The sequence below is a fragment of the Mixophyes fleayi genome, chromosome 9 (assembly GCF_038048845.1).
Source record: "Mixophyes fleayi isolate aMixFle1 chromosome 9, aMixFle1.hap1, whole genome shotgun sequence".
In the NCBI taxonomy this organism is placed as follows: Eukaryota; Metazoa; Chordata; class Amphibia; order Anura; family Limnodynastidae; genus Mixophyes; species Mixophyes fleayi.
The window spans coordinates 48,427,994-48,451,018 of NC_134410.1; the positions used below are offsets into that span (position 1 = coordinate 48,427,994).

At 41.6% G+C, this 23,025-nt stretch overlaps 1 protein-coding gene across 2 annotated transcripts; it reads left to right on the forward strand.

Moving 5' to 3' along the window:
- Positions 1-1,322: 1,322 nt before the first annotated feature.
- On the forward strand, positions 1,323-22,921 carry AKAP14 (A-kinase anchoring protein 14). Of its 2 annotated transcripts, none has more exons than XM_075186013.1 (6): positions 1,323-1,409; positions 17,950-18,085; positions 18,167-18,258; positions 21,355-21,537; positions 22,191-22,243; positions 22,812-22,921. In XM_075186013.1, the coding sequence occupies exons 2-6, from the start codon at positions 17,956-17,958 to the stop codon at positions 22,894-22,896; spliced, it is 543 nt and encodes a 180-aa protein (XP_075042114.1). In that variant the 5' UTR covers positions 1,323-1,409; positions 17,950-17,955; the 3' UTR covers positions 22,897-22,921. The 2 variants fall into 2 exon arrangements, with proteins under 2 accessions (XP_075042114.1, XP_075042115.1); XM_075186014.1 differs by having other exon boundaries at positions 21,358-21,537.
- The last annotated feature ends 104 nt before the right edge of the window (positions 22,922-23,025 follow it).

A 23,025-nucleotide genomic window follows, 5' to 3' on the forward strand; every position in this document is an offset into this window, starting at 1 on the left:
ATGGCAAAGCTAGTGTGTGGCATAGATAGGGAAGGATTTAATCATTTTATACAGACTAGGTGGTTGTTTTTTGGTTAATCCTGTGTCACACACGCGTCATGCAGGCTCAGATGAGTGCTGTTCGTGACAAATAATGACAAGAGGGAAAATATTTTATGTTAGGACTCTGATCCTAATTTGTATCTGGCCTGCAGTACTTCTATGCTACCAGAGGTGCTGCTGTTTTGTCATTCGACATTCCCACCTCACCTGCAGGAGTTAACCCATACTTGCCAACTTTGTGCATAGGCCTTCGGGAAATCCTGAGAGGAGGTGGGCGTGTTGGGGCAAGACCCGGCGCATTGCGTCCTTTAGGCCCTGCCCCCTAAACGGACACAATCATTTTAGCCAATTACAACAGAGGTCGGGGCCACGATGACGTGTGAATCGCATCACTAAGCCTTGCACCCACCCACTTCAATAACGAAGTGGGCAGGATCTGGGAGGTTGCCCTGCTCTCCCAGGAGGACATCTCCCAGAAACATGGGAGTCTCCCGGACATTCCGGGAGAGTAGGCAACTATGAGTTAACATCCTTCCCTGATCATCACCTTATAGGCAGTGGAACAGGTGCAGGTGATGATCAGGTAGTAAGGTACTTTTGTTGATTGTAGGGACATGTATTGTTCATGGGACACAGAACAAGCACAAGACAAAAGTTGAGGACAAAACAAAAGTAATTCAGACATGCCAACATGACCTATTTCACTATGGAGACAACTTATGTACAAGACTCTTATACATTCATAAACTAACTGAGGTATGGACAATTCAATGATAAAGCAGAAAAGAACAGATGAATGTGCCCCTGATGAAATGGGACATATTGGGTCATGTAAGGTGTACTGAAGTCAGCCAAAATACCTGTGCAAGTCATATATGAATTTATCAAAACAATGTGTTAATAAATGTATCCAGCAGCCCTATAATTAAAATGTTGGTGTTTTTTATTTTTCATTTCTTTTTAAAGAACTGTGTCCTATACTTTTTTCCCAAAATATTTGGCAACCATACGTAGCAATCCCAAAAAATGTAATGTCAAATTAAATGATGGAATGATGCTACAATCATCATGGCAAATAGTATATTAAATAATCCATATGCATAATCAGCTGCATATATATGCTATATGACATGTCATAATGTGTTTACTACACTATGCAATTCACAATACTGTAACCATGCAACAGACCAGCCCAGTGTGACTGACCTCTGAAGGTTTTGGAGACTCTGCAGTCTAGCTGTCATTGGTTGGTTTACGTGTCTCCTTAGTTACAGCTTTGTTCAAACACTGTTCCTTGCAATTCAATGCAAACTGTGAAATGAAATGACCAGAGCACACAATTCACAGCCAGCTAGCTGAAAAAGCTGGTAGGTATTTATCTATTTTATTACATGTTCATCTGCATAAATCTGTTGCTTTGAAAATATTAGGTCAATTATATGAATAGATATACTAAAACAATGAATCCTTGATATACTGGAAACAAACATGTTGACAAATCTGCCTAGCCTTGTTTACTTATACAATTGTTAAATATTATTGTGTTGTATGATGTTTAATTTATTTTAATAAAACATTTACATTTGATGAATAATGTAAACATGATCATATACATTTGTTGATTATGGGGCATATTTATCAAATATCTGGTTTAAACATAATCATTTTCATTCCTTATCGAAATGATAAGGAATAAAAGATTATTCCTGCAAACTGATAACTTTACCTTTTTTAATCATATGATCCCTCTGCAATGTGCTGTGATACAGAGCTGAAAACTACCATAAACAGGAAACGCCGCCAACCGGAGCTGGCATACCTTAAGGAGAACAAGTTTGTGTTCAATTGCGCAAAATAGCAGTCCCCATAGGAACCTGCTTTTGCGTTGGAAGAGACAGGGACCAGATCATTAAATATGCGTCCGTTTTTTGGTGGATTTTAATGAAAAATCAGATTGGTAAATAGGCCCTTTGATGGCTAATTATCACCATCATCACCATTTATTTATATAGCTCCACTCATTCTGCAGTCCCTGCCCCATTACAGTCTAAATTCTCTAACATACGCACAGACAGACAGATACAGACTAGGGTCAATTTTGATAGCAGCCAATTAACCTACTAGTATGTTTTTTGGAGTGTGGGAGGAAACCAGAGCACCTGGAGGAAACTAGAGATGAGCGGGCTCGGATATCTGAAATCCGAGCCCACCCGAACATTGCCGATTCGAGTCGGATCCGAGACAGATCCGGGTATTGGCGCCAAATTCAAATATGAAACTGAGGCTCTGACTCATAATCCCGTTGTCGGATCTCGCGATACTCGGATCCTATAAATTCCCCGCTAGTCGCCGCCATCTTCACTCGGGCATTGATCAGGGTAGAGGGAGGGTGTGTTAGGTGGTCCTCTGTCCTGGTAGATCTCGTGCTGTGCTGTTTAGTTCTGTGCTGTGCTGTGCTGTGCTGTGCTGTGCTGTGCTGTGCTGTGCTGTGTTCTGCAGTATCAGTCCAGTGGTGCTGTGTGCTGTGCTCTGTCCTTCTGAGGTCAGTGGTGCTGCTGGGTCCAGTGCTGTGTCCTGTTCAGTCCAGTGGTGCTGTGTCCTGTGCTCTGTGCTTCTAAGGGCATAGTTATTTCCCCAATATTCCCCTGTGTTTAAAAAAATAAAAAAAAGTTATTTAAAAAAATACCAAAAACTAATTTAATTTTTTTTAATTACCACAAAATTTGCACAACCAATCCTGCAGTATAAGCCCATTGGTACTGCAATATTACCAAGTTCACACATTCAGCAGTAAAAGTCCAGTGGTACTGCAATATTACAAAGTTTACACATTCTGCAGTATCAGTCCAGTGGTGCTGTGTCCTGTGCTCTGTCCTGCTGAGTTCCGTAGTGCTGCTGGGTCCTGTGCCGTGTCCTGTTCAGTCCAGTGGTGCTGTGTCCTGTGCTCTGTGCTTCTAAGGGCATAGTTATTTCCCCATTATTCCCAAGTTTTTAAAAAATAAAAAAAAAGTAAAAAAAAAATTACAATTAAAAATTAAAAAAAATATATATATAATTATAACCAAATTTGCAAAACCAATCCAGCAGTATAAGTCCATTGGTACTGCAATATTACAAAGTTCACACATTCTGCAGTATCAGTCCAGTGGTGCTGTGTCCTGTGCTCTGTCCTGCTGAGTTCCGTAGTGCTGCTGGGTCCTGTGCCGTGTCCTGTTCAGTCCAGTGGTGCTGTGTCCTGTGCTCTGTGCTTCTAAGGGCATAGTTATTTCCCCATTATTCCCAAGTTTTTAAAAAATAAAAAAAAAGTAAAAAAAAATAAAAAATTTAAAAAAAAAAAAATATATAATAATTATTATAACCAAATTTGCAAAACCAATACAGCAGTATAAGTCCATTGGTACTGCAATATTACCAAGTTCACACATTCTGCAGTATCTTGTGCTACATATAATGGAGACCAAAAATTTGGAGGATAAAGTAGGGAAAGATCAAGACCCACTTCCTCCTAATGCTGAAGCTGCTGCCACTAGTCATGACATAGACGATGAAATGCCATCAACGTCGTCTTCCAAGCCCGATGCCCAATCTCGTAGTACCGGGCATGTAAAATCCAAAAAGCCCAAGTTAAGAAAAAGTAGCAAAAAGAGAAACTTAAAATCATCTGAGGAGAAACGTAAAGTTGCCAATATGCCATTTACGACACGGAGTGGCAAGGAACGGCTTAGGCCCTGGCCCGTGTTCATGACTAGTGGTTCAGCTTCACCCACGGATCTTAGCCCTCCTCCTCCTCCCCCCCCCTACAAAAAATTGAAGAGAGTTATGCTGTCAGCAACAAAACAGCAAACAACTCTGCCTTCTAAAGAGAAATTATCACAAATCCACAAGGCGAGTCCAAGGGTGTTGGTGGTTGTCAAGCCTGACCTTCCCATCACTGTACGGGAAGAGGTGGCTCGGGAGGAGGCTATTGATGATGTAGCTGGCGCTGTGGAGGAACTTGATGATGATGATGCTGATGTGGTTATTGTAAATGAGGCACCAGGGGGGGAAACAGCTGATGTCCATGGGATGAAAAAGCCCATCGTCATGCCTGGTCAGAAGACCAAAAAATGCACCTCTTCGGTCTGGAGTTATTTTTATCCAAATCCAGACAACCAATGTATGGCCATATGTAGCTTATGTAAAGCTCAAATAAGCAGGGGTAAGGATCTTGCCCACCTAGGAACATCCTCCCTTATACGTCACCTGAATAACCTTCATAGTTCAGTGGTTAGTTCAGGAACTGGGGCTAGGACCCTCATCGGTACAGGGACACCTAAATCCCGTGGTCCAGTTGGATACACACCAGCAACACCCTCCTCGTCAACTTCCTCCACAATCTCCATCAGATTCAGTCCTGCAGCCCAAGTCAGCAGCCAGACTGAGTCCTCCTCAATACGGGATTCATCCGAGGAATCCTGCAGCGGTACGCCTACTACTGCCACTGCTGCTGTTGCTGCTGTTAGTCGGTCATCTTCCCAGAGGGGAAGTCGTAAGACCGCTAAGTCTTTCACAAAACAATTGACCGTCCAACAGTCGTTTGCCATGACCACAAAATACGATAGTAGTCACCCTATTGCAAAGCGTATAACTGCGGCTGTAACTGCAATGTTGGTGTTAGACGTGCGCCCGGTGTCCGCCATCAGTGGAGTGGGATTTAGAGGGTTGATGGAGGTATTGTGTCCCCGGTCCCAAATCCCGTCGAGATTCCACTTCACTAGGCAGGCGATACCAAAAATGTACAGAGAAGTACGATCAAGTGTCCTCAGTGCTCTAAAAAATGCGGTTGTACCCACTGTCCACTTAACCACGGACATGTGGACAAGTGGTTCTGGGCAAACGAAGGACTATATGACTGTGACAGCCCACTGGGTAGATGCATCCCCTTCCGCAGCAACAGCAACAGCTGCATCAGTAGCAGCAACTACAAAATGGCGGCTCGTGCAAAGGCAGGCAACATTGTGCATTACAGGCTTTAATAAGAGGCACAATGCTGACAACATATTAGAGAAAATTAGGGAAATTATCTCCCAGTGGCTTACCCCACTTAGACTCTCATGGGGATTTGTGGTGTCAGACAATGCCAGTAACATTGTGCGGGCATTAAATATGGGCAATTTCCAGCACGTCCCATGTTTTGCCCACACCATTAATTTGGTGGTGCAGCATTACCTGAAGAGTGACAGGGGTGTGCAGGAGATGCTTGCGGTGGCGCGCAAAATTGCTGGACACTTTCGGCATTCAGCCAGTGCCTACCGCAGACTAGAGGCACATCAAAAAAGCATGAACCTGCCCTGCCATCACCTCAAACAAGAGGTTGTGACGCGCTGGAACTCCACCCTCTATATGCTGCAGAGGATGGAGGAGCAGCAAAAGGCCATTCAGGCCTACACAGCCACCTACGACATAGGCAAAGGAGTGGGGATGCGCCTGAGTCAAGCGCAGTGGAGACTGATTTCCGTGTTGTGCAAGGTTCTGCAGCCATTTGAACTTGCCACACGAGAAGTCAGTTCCGACACTGCCAGCTTGAGTCAGGTCATTCCCCTGATCAGGCTGTTGCAGAAGCAGCTGGAGAAAGTGAGGGAGGAGCTGGTAAGCCATTGCGATTACACCAAGCATGTAGCTCTTGTGGATGTAGCCCTTCGTACGCTTTGCCAGGATCCGAGGGTGGTCACTCTTTTAAAGTCAGAGGAATACATTCTGGCCACCGTGCTCGATCCTCGGTTTAAAGCGTATGTTGTGTCTCTGTTTCCGGCGGACACAAGTCTACAGCGGTGCAAAGACCTGCTGGTCAGGAGATTGTCCTCTGAAGAGGACCGTGACATGCCAACAGCTCCACCCTCATTTTCTTCCACATCTATGGCTGCGAGGAAAAAGCTCAGTTTTCCCAAAAGAGGCGCTGGCGGGGATGCTGATAACATCTGGTCCGGACTGAAGGACCTGCCAACCATTGCAGACATGTCTACTGTCGCTGCATTGGATGCTGTCACAATAGAAAAAATTGTGGATGATTACTTTGCTGACACCATCCAAGTAGACATGTCAGACAGTCCATATTGTTACTGGCAGGAAAAAAAGGCAGTTTGGAAGCCCCTGTACAAACTGGCTCTATTTTACCTGAGTTGTCCCCCCTCCAGTGTGTACTCGGAAAGAGTTTTTAGTGCAGCGGGGAACCTGGTCAGTGAGCGGCGAAGGAGGTTGCTTCCTCAGAACGTTGAAAAAATGATGTTTATAAAAATGAATAATCAATTCCTCAATGAAGTACAGCACTGCCCTCCAGACAGTACAGAGGGACCTGTGGTTGTGGAGTCCAGCGGGGACGAATTGATAATGTGTGATGAGGAGGAAGTACACACTGTAGGGGGAGAGGAATCAGAGGTTGAGGATGAGGACGACATCTTGCCTCAGTAGAGCCTGTTTAGTCTGTACAGGGAGAGATGAATAGCTTTTTTTGGTGTGGGGGCCCAAACAAACCAATCATTTCAACCAAAGTTGTTTGGTAGGCCCTGTCGCTGAAATGATTGGTTTGTTAAAGTGTGCATGTCCTATTTCAACAACATAAGGGTGGGTGTGATGGCCCAAGGACAATTCCATCTTGGACCTTTTTTTTTTGCATTATATGACCAATCAACAGTCGTTTGCCATGTTCAAAAAGTAAAACCAAATTTAAAAAAATACAAGAAATTAAACCAAAAGTAAAATGCCGTGTCATAATTTAAAACAAGAGGTATTGACGTGCTCTAAAACTACTGTATTGTTGTTTATATTTTATAAACACTACACTTGAAAGCTTGAGTCTTTCAATAAAAAAGTAACTGTCCATTGCACGACTATGTGCAACAGGGACAGTTTTTTGGGTTTACAAAGTCAAACAATAACACTTCGACCCTGTCTGTCTGGGATCTCAATGACGAATTGTCTGTACCATGTTTGGAGGAGGTATTGTGGCCCCGGTATCAAATTGGGTACCGGGGCCACCCCACTATGCAGTCCAGATACTTGTTTGGTGGAATTCTGACACGTGGAGGGTTTTTTAATTATATTGTGGCCTCGGTACCAAATTGTGTACCGGGGCCACCACACTACGCAGTCCAGATACTTGTTTGGTGGAATTCAGACCAGTTGAGGGTTTTATTATTATTATATTGTGTGGACCACTCTATCTATAGTATACCACACTACAACTCTATATACCACTCTATTTCATACTTTAATTCTATTTCATACTTTAATTCTATTTCATACTTTAATTCTATTACTAATTACCATAAAGAGGAACAAAATAAACCAATTTTACCAAAAGTATAATATGACTTAGACTTACAAACACTACACTTGAAAGATCGTGCCTTTAAATGAAAAAGTCAGTCTTCATTGCACGACTATGTGCAACAGGGACAGTTTTTTGGGTTTACAAAGTCAAACAATAACACTTCGACCCTGTCTGTCTGGGATCTCAATGACGAATTGTCTGTACCATGTTTGGAGGAGGTATTGTGGCCCCGGTACCAAATTGTGTACCGGGGCCACCACACTACGCAGTCCAGATACTTGTTTGGTGGAATTCAGACCAGTTGAGGGTTTTATTATTATTATATTGTGTGGACCACTCTATTTATAGTATACCACACTACAACTCTATATACCACTCTATTTCATACTTTAATTCTATTTCATACTTTAATTCTATTCATACTTTAATTCTATTTCATACTTTAATTCTATTTCATACTTTAATTCTATTACTAATTACCATAAAGAGGAACAAAATAAACCAATTTTACCAAAAGTATAATATGACTTAGACTTACAAACACTACACTTGAAAGATCGTGCCTTTAAATGAAAAAGTCAGTCTTCATTGCACGACTATGTGCAACAGGGACAGTTTTTTGGGTTTACAAAGTCAAACAATAACACTTCGACCCTGTCTGTCTGGGATCTCAATGACGAATTGTCTGTACCATGTTTGGAGGAGGTATTGTGGCCCCGGTATCAAATTGGGTACCGGGGCCACCCCACTACGCAGTCTAGATAGATAGATGCGTATCATAGATAAAGTACATTCAGTGGTGTGGGGCAAATTGAAAAATATTCAAAATGCACTGACATTATCAAAAACAAGAGGTTGTCACACGCTAAAACTCCAACATGTATATGATGGAGAGGATGGAGGAGCAGCCGTATGTGTAGTGTAATGCAGACCTGTTGAAGGTTTTTTATATATTTTATTGTGGTGCCCAGTGCCCACTCCTCTACGCAGTCCAGGTACATTTATTGGTGCGATTCATAAAAGTTCAGGGTTTTTAATATATTGTGGTGACCCACTCCTCTACGCAGTCCAGGTACATTTATTGGTGCGATTCATAAAAGTTCAGGGTTTTTAATATATTGTGGTGACCCACTCCTCTACGCAGTCCAGGTACATTTATTGGTGCGATTCATAAAAGTTCAGGGTTTTTAAGATATTGTGGTGACCCACTCCTCTACGCAGTCCAGGTACATTTATTGGTGCGAATCATAAAAGTTCAGGGTTTTTAATATATATTGTGGTGACCCACTCCTCTACGCAGTCCAGGTACATTTATTGGTGCGATTCATAAAAGTTCAGGGTTTTTAAGATATTGTGGTGACCCACTCCTCTACGCAGTCCAGGTACATTTATTGGTGCGATTCATAAAAGTTCAGGGTTTTTAATATATTGTGGTGACCCACTCCTCTACGCAGTCCAGGTACATTTATTGGTGCGAATCATAAAAGTTCAGGGTTTTTAATATATATTGTGGTGACCCACTCCTCTACGCAGTCCAGGTACATTTATTGGTGCGATTCATAAAAGTTCAGGGTTTTTAAGATATTGTGGTGACCCACTCCTCTACGCAGTCCAGGTACATTTATTGGTGCGATTCATAAAAGTTCAGGGTTTTTAATATATTGTGGTGACCCACTCCTCTACGCAGTCCAGGTACATTTATTGGTGCGAATCATAAAAGTTCAGGGTTTTTAATATATATTGTGGTGACCCACTCCTCTACGCAGTCCAGGTACATTTATTGGTGCGATTCATAAAAGTTCAGGGTTTTTAAGATATTGTGGTGACCCACTCCTCTACGCAGTCCAGGTACATTTATTGGTGCGATTCATAAAAGTTCAGGGTTTTTAATATATTGTGGTGACCCACTCCTCTACGCAGTCCAGGTACATTTATTGGTGCGAATCATAAAAGTTCAGGGTTTTTAATATATATTGTGGTGACCCACTCCTCTACGCAGTCCAGGTACATTTATTGGTGCGATTCATAAAAGTTCAGGGTTTTTAAGATATTGTGGTGACCCACTCCTCTACGCAGTCCAGGTACATTTATTGGTGCGATTCATAAAAGTTCAGGGTTTTTAATATATTGTGGTGACCCACTCCTCTACGCAGTCCAGGTACATTTATTGGTGCGAATCATAAAAGTTCAGGGTTTTTAATATATATTGTGGTGACCCACTCCTCTACGCAGTCCAGGTACATTTATTGGTGCGATTCATAAAAGTTCAGGGTTTTTAAGATATTGTGGTGACCCACTCCTCTACGCAGTCCAGGTACATTTATTGGTGCGATTCATAAAAGTTCAGGGTTTTTAATATATTGTGGTGACCCACTCCTCTACGCAGTCCAGGTACATTTATTGGTGCGATTCATAAAAGTTCAGGGTTTTTAATATATTGTGGTGACCCACTCCTCTACGCAGTCCAGGTACATTTATTGGTGCGATTCATAAAAGTTCAGGGTTTTTAATATATATTGTGGTGACCCACTCCTCTACGCAGTCCAGGTACATTTATTGGTGCGATTCATAAAAGTTCAGGGTTTTTAATATATATTGTGGTGACCCACTCCTCTACGCAGTCCAGGTACATTTATTGGTGCGATTCATAAAAGTTCAGGGTTTTTAATATATTGTGGTGACCCACTCCTCTACGCAGTCCAGGTACATTTATTGGTGCGATTCATAAAAGTTCAGGGTTTTTAATATATATTGTGGTGACCCACTCCTCTACGCAGTCCAGGTACATTTATTGGTGCGATTCATAAAAGTTCAGGGTTTTTAATATATATTGTGGTGACCCACTCCTCTAGGCAGTCCAGGTACATTTATTGGTGCGAATCATAAAAGTTCAGGGTTTTTAATATATATTGTGGTGACCCACTCCTCTAGGCAGTCCAGGTACATTTATTGGTGCGATTCATAAAAGTTCTGGGTTTTTAAGATATTGTGGTGACCCACTCCTCTACGCAGTCCAGGTACATTTATTGGTGCGATTCATAAAAGTTCAGGGTTTTTAATATATATTGTGGTGACCCACTCCTCTACGCAGTCCAGGTACATTTATTGGTGCGATTCATAAAAGTTCAGCATTTTTAATATATATTGTGGTGACCCACTCCTCTACGCAGTCCAGAAAGATACCTTGTTGCAACGTTTTGGACTAATAACTATATTGTGAGGTGTTCAGAATACACTGTAAATTAGTGGAAATGCTTGTTATTGAATGTTATTGAGGTTAATAATAGCCTAGGAGTGAAAATAAGCCCAAAAACTTGATTTTTAAACTTTTTATGTTTTTTTGCAAAAAAATCCGAATCCAAAACCTTAAATCCGAACCGAGACCTTTCGTCAAGTGTTTTGCGAGACAAATCCGAACCTCAAAAATAACGAAAATCCGGATCCAAAACACAAAACACGAGACCTCAAAAGTCGCCGGTGCACATCCCTAGAGGAAACCCACGCAAACACGGGGAAGAACATACAAACTCCCCACAGATAGGGCCATGGTCGGGAATTGAACTCATGACCTCAGCACTGTGAGGCAGAAGTGCTAACCACTTAGCCACCGTTCAAATTAGGCTGTTTAAACTTAATTGTTTGCAAATCATAGCATGTATGGGCCAAAAAGACCAATGATTCTAATCAATAACTGATCGTGATCTATCAGATGTTGGTTGGGGCAGATGATACAGTACTGCGTCTTTGGTGGCGCTATATAAATAAATGATGAGGAGGAAAAATGGGGTCAGATGATGAACACATATCACAGTGTTTGCTGTCATCCTCTGACAGTGCCATCAAATCCGCCCATTCTCCTAGAGAAGCTGACAACAGTATCTTTCAGAAGTGGCGACAGATGTGTATATAGGTATAGGTATAGGGGTATATAGGTATACGTAACAAAGATCGAGCTTTTCATGTCTGGCTGACTAACGGGACTGAGCCTCTTTAATGAAACGTGCTTGTTACAGCATATTTCAAGGATTTGCAATAATAAACTCCAATTCCCCAAAAAATAAAACACTGAATATCTGAAACCCTTGCAATAATAGCTGTTTGCTGCTCAGTACAGAGTGACAAATTAATGAGACAGTCAGGAGAGCAACAATAATGCAGGCTACCCTGGCAGCTTATAGCTTATTTGTTTTGTTTTCTATGAGTATTATATCTACTACACAATGTTAGCAGAATCCCAAGTGTGATGCTACTGAATACTATCCAGATCACGCACATCCAGAACTACTCTCAATATATTTAGCTATACACAAATGTAGAAAGTAGTATCTTACAATTGAACAATGAAATCAATTAAACATTTTACAACCATGTTCAATCCTTCTATTAAAAGCTGGTGAACGGCAATGTGAGTCAGAGGACCAATACGAAGTTGTAGTGCGTATGATCGTGGATTCTTATTGGTCCTCCCGCTCACAAGTCGTCACAGAAATCAGGTTTCCAGTTGGGACTGTAAAACTAGTCTTGGAATCCAGGGAAAAAACGGGGTCTGCACAGAGCAGACGCCCAAACTTCAGGGTGGGGGCAAAGTTCTAATGCCCCACTCACTCTCTAGATGGTAGTGCAGCTTTAAATAAGCTGTATCACCTATTCCATCAGTACATATATGTAGTAGTAAAGAGGATATTATAACTGAAGTTTCAGTAGTGCTGGAGATAAAATAAGATTTGAACTTACACATATCTTTATGAAGTCTGATGAGAGCAGGTGCCAACCTGAGGCAGCTGCCTCAGGCAGCAGGATTGGGGGGCAGAAAAATGTAGGGAATTAATGTACAAAATACCATATTTTCTTGCTGCAGACATCTAACTTAGTGTCTTCTATTTCATGGTAGCTTTAATAATTATTAAAGTAATAATATTCGTCTTGTTTTTACTATTTGTACACAACACAATATTTATAGCTCTTTGTGTAAGGGATAAGTGAGACGCCATTTCAGTTGCTGCCACAGGCAGTGAGTGGAATGACTAGAAGCACCGCAGGATAGGGTGATTTTGAACAGATTTTAACACAAGTAAATGAATGTAACCCAACTCCAGACATTTGCCTAATGTCTGGAGTTGGGTTACATTCATTTACTTGTGTTAAATATACAAAAATATGTTTGTTTGTTTTTTGGGTGTAAGCTAAAGCTGCGCAAGAATGGAGTAGGTTGATGGTAGCTATCAGCGAAGAAAATAAACATCCAAGGACACATAGACATATATATATATATATATATATATATATATATATATATATATGAGTACAGAGGATCCACGTGTAGAGCGAAGCAGTGAATAAGCGTTCTGGAAGATAGCAAGCCACGTAAGATATTTTTGTGGTTTGCTACAGAAAGTAGTAGCATAAGTAGAAAAAGAGTCTGGGACCCAGCACCCTGCTGGGCCCCTGTACCCACTATTGACAAAGTTAACTTGCAAGTGTTTCCCAAACTTAGCAAGTTTTATGAAGAGAGCAGTTCAAATATTTATATAATTAAACTTTCTACTCACTGAAATGTTCGTTTCCTTAATTCTGAAGGCAGCACATAATAATTGGTTAAATCCTGGCTGTTATCTGGTAGGACAACAGAAAACCCCTCCATTATCCCACCCCTTGTGTTTATTACATAGCCAACAAACCTCATACCTGCAATATTTTATTACTGTGGAAATATTGTGCTACCTTTGGACCTTAGTAAACAAAAATTTGGGTAATTAACAGCCTTCTCTCAACTAAATCTAAGTAACCCTTTTGCCTTCACATCATTCTTGACCACTCTGCTGCCTTTAATACCGCCTCCTTGCTATCACACTGATTACCTCTCCTGCTTCCAGGACTTCATCCGGACAGCTAATTATCTGTGGATTGATCTCCCATGCCCTATTAGATTAGTCTCCGCCTTACAAGGCTTCAACTCATTTTTTTATTCACGCCTATCAGGCCTCCTCATAACTCCTTTACCTCTGCTATAACCTCCACTTCCGAACTCTGTGCCACTTTATTTGTGCCTTCCCTTTCCCTTTAGGATGTAAGCTCTCATGACGATGTAAGCTCTCATGACCCCTGTGTTCTGGTTTTGGTTTTGGATCCGGATTAACTTCATGTTTTGGTTTTGGCAAAACTGCCCTTGTGTGTTTTGGTCTTGGTCTTGCTTTTGGATCTGTATATTTTAGAAAAATAGCTAAAATATGCTAAAATCACATCATTTTGCTCGTTTTTTGTTCCTACATTATTATTAACCTCAATAACACTAATTTCAAGTCATTTGCAGTCAATTTTTGACCACCTCACATGTCACAATATTACATACTTGCCAACTTATAGCAAGTATGATCCGGGAGCCCGCCGGGGAATGTGGGCGTGCAGGGGGCGGGGCTCTGAAAATCGTGTCATTTGGCCCCGCCCCGTAATGACGCAAAACACATCATTTTACAGTAGGGGCGCAGCCAAACATTTTGGACCTAATTCTGCCCACTTCACTAGGAAATGGGCAAATCCGGGAGATTGACGCACTCTCCCCGGAGTCCGTGAGACTCGTGCGAAATTCGGGAGTCTCCCGGACATTCCGGGAGAGTTGGCAAGTATGCAATATTATTTTCATACACTTTCAAAGACTGCAGCAATTCTTGACAGTGATAAGAAGGCCATTGTCATGCCTGGGCATAGGACCAAAAAATCCACTTCTTATGTGTGGAATTAGTTTTACCCAAATTCTGACAGTCGTCTAGCCATTTGTAGCATTGTAAAGCCACACTCAGTAGAGCTAAGGACCTTAACCATCTATGATACTCATCCATGTTACGCCTTTTGAAGCAAGTTCATGGAAAGCTCTTGGGAAAATAAGAAACTTATGCTAAAAAAATAACAACAAGCAGTCCAGCATCAGCTATCTCCCTTCTCTCATCTAGATCCCAGCACCTGCAATCTACATCCCAAATACCTTCATCATCAATATCCTCACAAGTGATCGGAGTTAGTCCTGCATCCAAGTTGCTAATGCAAGATGACTCCTCCCCTATCCACGACTCCTCAGAAAAATCCTTGAGCGTTAGGCCCACTGCTGCTGCTCCTGCTGCTGGGGGTGGATCTTCAACCCAGAAGCAGCCCAAGAAGAAGACCACTAGTAGATTACAACAATTGACTGTTAAAACAATCCTAAGCAAGTATGAAAGCTGTCACCCAGTCGCAAAGCGGATCACAGACGCCATGGTGACTATGCTAGTATTAGATCTCCGTCCAATATCCACTATTAATGCAGCTGGTTTTAGACAATTACTTGAGGTCTTGTGTCCCCATTACCAAATTCCATCACGACACCATTTTAATAGAAAAGCAATTCCTCACCTCTACCAGAAGGTTGGTAAAAATGTAATTATTGGGCTACAAAATGCCATTCTACCCACTGTACACTTAACCACAGATATGTGGACAAGCGGAACTGGGCAAACTAAAGACTATATGACTGTGACAGCCCACTGGGTTGGTGTTTAGCCTTCACCAGCATGAACAGCAGCAGCATGTACCCAAGAACGTCACATTTTTCAAAGGCAGGGTAGTCTATGTATCATCTGCTTCACTAAGAGGCATATTATAATTATTATTATTATTGTAGATTTGTAAGGCACCACAGTGCTCCACAGCGCCGTACAGTAGGGAAGACAAGGACATATATAAAACAAGACATGCGTAAAACAAGAACAGACAAGGCAGAGAAAATGAATGGAGACATGAAAACAAAGGGTATGGAGGACCCTGCTCATAAGAGATTTTACATTCTAAAGGGAAGAGGGCACAGCTGAAAAAAGAGGAGTGTGGCTCAGAGTTGAGATTGGGATAGTTGTGAGGGTGTATTAGTGTGAATAGTGTTATCGAGGATAAGGTCACCTCTAAAAAAGAGATGGGTTTTCAAAGAACATCTAAAGATTTGAAGGCTGTGGGAAAGTCTGATTGAGCAAGGTAGAGAATTCCATAAGTGGGGAGCAGCACAGGAGAAGTCTTGAAGGCGGGAGTGAGAGGTGGTTATCAGAGATGAGACAAGACGCAGGTCAGAGGTAATACCTCTGACAACCTTTTTGAAAAACTAAGGGATGTCATTGCAACATAGCGTATCCTGCTTGGACATTCCTGAGGATATGTGATTTCTGATAACGCCACCAATATTGTTAGAGTATTACAGCAGGGGGAATTCCATCACATTCCCTGTTTTGCTCACACAATCAACTTGGTGGTACAGAACTTTTTAAAAAATGACAATGACATGCAGGCGATGCTGTCTGTGTCCCAAATATTTAGAATCATTGTTGGGATTCTGCAACAGCATGTAGGAGAATGCAGCAGCTGCAAGAAGAATAGAATTTAGGGGAATGTACTTTAGTCCAGCGCAGTGGAGAATTCTTTCCATGTTGTGCAAGGTATTGAAACAACTCGAAGTAGTCACCTGTGAAGAGAGTGCATACACTGTTAGCTTGAGTCAAGTGATTTCCCTAATTAGACTTTTTGAAACGCAGCAAGAGAAATTGAAGGAGGAAATTAAACAAAGCAATTCCGCTGATTATGTTGGACTTGTAGATATTAAGTATTTTTTTCGCTTCACCAGGACCCAAGAGTTATCAACATCTTGAAATCGGATCATTACATTTTGGTAACTGTGCTTGATGCTAGGTTTAAGAGCTATGTCTTTTCTTTCTTTCCAACTGACCCAGATCTCAAGAGATGCAATGAGCTCCTAGTCAGCAAGCTGACAGCTCAAGTGGTACCTGACACAATGACGTCTCCTCCTTCAGTTTCTCTGGAAATTGCTGCTAGGAAAAAACTTAGCTTTCCCAAGACACCCAGTGGCGATGCAGATGAGTCTGCACAACATTTTGACATTTGGTCTGGTCTAAAAGAATTGCCCAAAAATCGTGACAGCTCTTCTGTAAAATGAACTACAAATTCCATGAGGAAGGCCATTTCCTGCAATTACATCAAAGTACACAGACTTCTGTGAAGGTGGATTCCAGTGGGGATGAATTAGTATTGTTTGAGGATGATGTACACACTGATGAGGGTGAATATGATGACAGAGTAGATAGCAGGTGCTGAGATCTAGCTGAGAGAAGGGAGCTAGCTGATGCTGGTATGCTTAGTAATATTTTGGGTAGAATGGCATGTTGGCAATTTTATGTTTTTGTACAGTAAACTTTTACCTTTATTAGAGAGGTGTTTTTTTTGTTTCCCTGACTTAAAACCACTATGCACTTGAACATAGACTTTAGCACATGAGGTAGAGGGATTAGTATAATCATGACTGAGACTGGAGAGTGACAAGAACAATGCTACCCCTCCTGTTTCTGTATGAGTTATGGCACAGTAGAATGTCACTGGAGATTTTTAAGAACACTGACAGCCCTATTATTACAATTTATGTTTCAGCACTGAACCCTGCCATCTCTCCTGTTTCTGAGTGAGCTATGATACAGTAAAATGTACCTGCAGATTTAGACCAAGCCTGCTAGCCCTAGTATTTGTATTTCAGCAATGACAATTAGCAATGGAGCAAAGTAGCTGTCCTGAATGTTACTGGAGACTTTGAAGAACACTGCTACTCCTCCTCTTTCTTTTCTACCTATGACGCTGCCCAACTGCTCTACAGACTGCCAAGAATTGTGCTACCTCTTCTGTGTCCCTCTGTGAAATGGCGCTGGATCGCCGTTGAGGGCGGTACTTATAGGATCCAAAACTCGCGAGATCCGATGACATAACAATGACATTTTGCCTCATTTTTAATTCTGAGGGCGCACGAAAGTACCGAGCCGGCTCAGCTCGGTACTCGGATCTGCTAAGTTCGGGTGTGTTTGGTTCTTGGGGAACCGAGCCTGAGCATCTCTAGTTCTTCTTTTACTATTGCATCACCCTCTGTACCTCTAGGCCTGCTTCCCTAGCTCTGTTCTCTCAGGTCTGCTTCAAGTTGTACATCAACTTTACTGTTACTCTGCCTATATAACTTGATCTGCATTATCATGGGTTTAATTCAGTTGTGATCCATCCTGGCTAAAGGTATTAAGAAAAAGTTGTTTTTAGAAGGTGTGTGTCAAGCCCAAGGATTAATCCTTAGTGCCTTTCTTCAAGCTGTGGTAGGGCCGCTTTTTTCCAGTGGCAGTCATTAAAACGACAAGCTAAACGTTGACACTACATACCCCGACATGATGACACTGAAGCTCTCATTGGCGACAGAGTGGTAATACCGTCTGCTTGAAATGGAGACTTCAAACAAATCCAACCGATGAAGATCTCGGAACACTACAATGATGCCACTTTCAAGAGCCACGCTATCATTCGTGCTGTTAAGGTAGTAATTTAAGGAGGCGTCGGCTGTACAATGTCCTTTAGAAGGCCTTGTACATTGTACAGTCGGCTCCTCCTTAAATTAGGTTAAGCGGCTCTTTAATGAACATGTAATCTTTGTTTTAGATGAAATCTAACAACCTTAGCTACGGATGTTATTTATACTTTAAAAAGAAAAGGATAGATGTTTACATTAATAGCACAACATATCTGAAAAATTATTATTTTAACAGGATAAAATGGAATCTGAGGAAAGCTACATTGCAGCACTAAGAGAAAGAGCCTGCGCTCTAGTAGAAACTGCCATAAGAGATGCCCAGGAATCACTGAGAACCCTACATACAGTCCCAGTGGAGGAAACCAGGACAGGTAAGCGAAACCATTGCTTCATCTTATTAAAATGTCTGTTGTTCAGCATAGTAATATTCTTTATCGCTATTTTTGTTTTAGAGCAGGAATATGACACGAAGAGCCTTAAATGGCTCCCCTGTCGGGATTTCACTGAGGAGCTGGGGATAAAGCAAATTGAAGAATATGTCTCTGTAAGATAAGACAATACAAGATTTTCACACTTAGGACTTACTATGTTAATATTGTAAATCAAAAGATCTCTGTACTGTGTTTGTTGTAAAATCATCACATATATACTGCATCCATTATTTTCCAAAGTAGTAGTTGTGTCCAGGATATTGAATAGCACTGAACAAAGAGTGTACTTACCAGGGTAGCAGGAGTACCAGCTGCTACGGGCCTGACAATTTCATGGCCCCCTCGGATCCAGGGCCATGTAGTTGCCAAACGTGCTGCTTTGGGCCCTGTGGTCAACAGGATGCCTAATGAGCCCACTTCCTGGGCATCAGGGAGAACATTTAAATCCTCCAATCCTACGTTGGGGTCAGTACTCAAAACTATGGGGCACAATCCACTAATCAGTACTCAGTCAAAGTGGCATTACACACTTCCCCCAATTATCTCAAGGATATAATGTCACACTCTAGTGGTCTATTACTGTAATACAATCCCGCCAAGGCAAAACTCATTAATTAATACTCATCTTTACAATACAAAATGTACTGAAGCAGCAATATAAGGGTGCAATTTATACCCTGTCTCCCCCCAATAAGTTACCCACTATGCAGAAATAGTCGGTATGCACACAGAGTCTTTCTTCTTATTGTGACTGTAGCCCAGATTATGAAACACACTGGTATACGTATGTATGAATGGACCCCTCTTACACCGTAACAGCTCTTACCCACTAATAAAGGGCTGAGTACGTTAAGATGGTCCAGACATTGTAGTGACCACAGTGACATTCCGACTTGATGACATCTGGTCCTGGATAATACTTAAAGTACCCTGTTTCTCTGACATGACTGAGGACAAAGAGGACTTCATGTTTTAAGTTACTCTGGCCCATGAACCACTTCCTCAGGAGTGTCCACCTCATCGAAAACCCAAACTCTCTCCAGGTGCGAACCACATCCTAAACCACTAGCTTGGCTTTGCTAACATTATCACCCAGAATTGGCATACTGTTCTGGATCCAAAACACCTGCTTGTACTTTTCCATTGGATTGTGGGCAGGATAGTTGCATGCATTATAAATTTTACCTGTTTTGCCATGATAAATCCGTCCCTCAGTGTACTCTGGGTCCATTGTTGCTGGAAGGGTGCCAATGACTGTGTAAACAATCTACCTCTCAAAGCTCCCCTCCCCCCGCTGTCTTCTATGGGAGTTACTTTAAGTTCAATTACAGCTACAGTATCTCTCTCTGTGTCTATTCCCCTGAGAGTGGCTTAACCACTAACTCCTCACTGAGCTGTTACTTACTTCACTGCCTTCAAATCCATTAGGGTTGAATCTGCATCTTTCCCACACACTCACTGCTACTTGTCATTAACATGGACCTTAGCAATGTTTGTCAAGGCTCAACCTGGCACACATGGTAATCAATGCCAGTAACTTAGTTGTTGGATGGTTGGTGAATCATCACCCTGTAGGTAACCTTTGTTGGGATTGCAGTACTCAGGGCTGGTCAGACCGAGTACCCTCAAAGGTGTTGCTGTGGTTACATTAAATGCATTTAAATCTCTGTGCATTGAGCCACCGGCACCGCTTTGTGTGCTTGTACCTCCACAAAGTGGGGGTGCCCATGTTGGGTGTCATTTTCTAGACCCATTTAAACTGGTGGACAGTGTGGTCTCCACACATGCTCCTACCTATTACTCAGATTTCTTCAGGCCATCTGTGTCTCTTATGTATCCCCAGGCTCAGTGGGTTAATGCATAGAAAAGGCCCTTGCACATACAAGTTTAAAAATCAGTTCAACTGTTAGATGTGCAGTAAACATCACAGATGTTAGTAACAAGGGATACCAGACCATCTCTTGATAATCTCACTCCATTAAACTTAATGAGCATACACTTAATTCTTGCAATAAATATTTAACAGTGATTCCCAGGTTCTGCACAAGAGCTGACACTTATTTGTCTTGAGGATTTCCATTCTGCCTGGAGACCTCTACGCCATCCTACACCAGAAGCTCATTTGATCATTCAATATCCGTTGAAACACAGCTTGCAAGTACTCATTTGGCTCAGGTGTACTGTCCTAGCCATCTGTACTCTGTAAGCAGGTTAGATTGGCAGCATTAGACTCTGCACTATTGCTTCCAAAATGCCAGTAAATGCACCTGATGTCTCTGATGCTTGTCACAGCTCTCATTCTCCAACTCCGATGTCTCATCAGTGTAACGCTCTACCTCAACTCTTTCACTATCTTTACCATCAATGCTTGGTTCAGCATAATTCATAGCCATGACCTTGCCTAGGAGCCAACTCATTGAAGAGCTTGAACTCTGACTCGACTCATCATACCTGAACTGACTCCCTACAACAGTGTTGGCTAACCTGTGACACTCCAGGTGTTGTGAAACTACAAGTCCCAGCATGCTTTGCCAATATATAGCAGCTTATTGCTGGAACGGTATGCTGGGACTTGTTGTTTCACAACACCTGGAGTGTCACAGGTTAGCCAACACTGCCCTAGAACTAAGGCTGCATCCTGGGCATTGGAGAGAGCATTTAAAACCTCTGATCCTACCATCATGTGTCACATAACTAATATGCCTCCTATAGCCTGACATACTACAAAATAGTCAATATGATCTGTATGGCCTTATATGCCAGTATGTAGCCAATATGCTCGATGTAATCTCACATACCACTGGGTAGCCAATATGCCCCCAACAGTCAATATGAAGGTATATGTGACTAAATTATATACCCTAATATTCCTTCACTCTTTCCCCATGACACAGAGTACGCACCCCTAATGGGGCCCTCAGTAGCAGCATTGACAACCTCATTGCTCCTTTTATCTTCCACATCTGAGGAGAGTTGGCTGATTCAACTTAAAATTTAAAACAAAACTGTGACAAGTGATTACAATGGGCTGAACTCTGGGGGTTCCCAAGGGCAGTAGAGCCACATGAAGCTCTGTCAGATATATAAGCCAAATCATAATATGGTATTAAATACAGGTATTTAACGTACATTTGCTGACAACACTTAATATGCCTAAAACAAGCAATCAACATGTTTGACATTGGATGCATCTCTGTATTTGTTGAAAGCAGACATGGGAATTACATGAGAGCTGGTTGTACTGTACAGATTTTCTGAAGGAAGAAGAGATGGAGTTCAGTAAACTCTTCCATTATAGAATGAGATGGAGCATCCCAACCTGCAGGAAACCAATTCCTAGGGCAACTGCCTGTGTCTACTTTACAATAAAGGTCTCAAAAATTAAACCTCCTGTAAGTATTAATCAATTCTTGCCCTACTTGTGGTTTAAAAAGTTATAACATGGGTTTTTCATGCAAAACTATGCTATGAAAAACTTATATAGGAAAGGAAAATTATTACCGGGGGCAAGTGCAAGATTTATAAAAGGAGTGGTGGTGGATTTCAAGAGTAAATCTTACATTAGAATACATGCATTCAGAGGAGTTGTCCATTTTTTGTTAAAATACAGATTTAAAACTCCCCTCTACCAAATGTTGAGGGCTATGTCACCCCTCCCCAGGGGAAGACCCTGTTACTTGTAGCCAAGAGCTGGTTCTCAGCGCTAGTGGACTAATTCCATCCACAGCTCACTATAGAGCTCTATGGAAGTGCTCTGTTAGAGTTCTAATGTAGGGTTACAGATGGTCTGCAATGCACTAGTTTTCGCTGCAGTAGTGATATATAGTGCTTTATAGCTCTCTGCTTTACCAGTATAACAGCCCCATTAGCACCCTATGCAATGACAAAGTGTCATCCTAAAAATAATTCCCACTGTTCACAAACACAAAACCTGCAGTCATTAGATTGTAAACCTTTAGGCCCATTTACAAGATGTCCAGTTTCTTTGCACCATATTTGGATTCTTCTTTCTTTGACTGTCTCGATTATTTGTTCTCTTTTTCAGGCTTTACCAGTGGAAGTATTTTTTATCTTTGAATCAAACAGACTTGTGCACAGGTATGATTAGTGAGTGTGATCTGTGCATGTATAGCTTTTACAGTAGCAGAGTTCCGATTGAAAAGTAATAGTTTATAAAGAGTAATAAAAAAGGATAAAAGGGCAGCACTAAGGCTTAAGGATAGGATAGGATTCCTGTGTAGGCGGCATTTGCAATAGAGGTAACTGCCTGTCGTGTGAAGACACCGCACAGCAGGATATGCAGTTAAGTCCTGGGAGTATATTTACTAAACTGGGTTTGAAAAAGTGGAGATGTTGCCTATAGCAACCAATCAGATTCTAGTTATCATTTATTTAGTTCATTCTGCAAAATGACAACCAAGATCTGAATGGTTGCTATGGGCAACATCTCCACTTTTTCAAACCTGCAGTTTAGTACATATACCCCCTAGTATAGTCATTTTTAATAACCCATTAACCCATCCCAATCTCCCCTTTTCTTCAAGTTTCCATGTTCTGGCTGAAAAAGCACAACGTTCTGTTATTTTCTTATTGGAGTTAGGTTACACAGAGAGGGGGCATGTGTACCGATTGCAGTCTCTGATCTGTGTTTTATTTTCTCTTTTAGACCTGACCAGACAAGATTCAGAGAAAAATGGCTGAAGGATATAATTGAAAGCAAGATTATAATGATGAACAGTGTGACATTTTAATTACCTTTGGACCACTCTCAGTAAAGAGGAAATTTAAAATGCCAAAGTATAATTTGTCTTTTTTTTTTAAAGAAAGAACATTTTAAAATCCTAAAGCAAAGAATGTGATACACTGTGAAACTATGAATA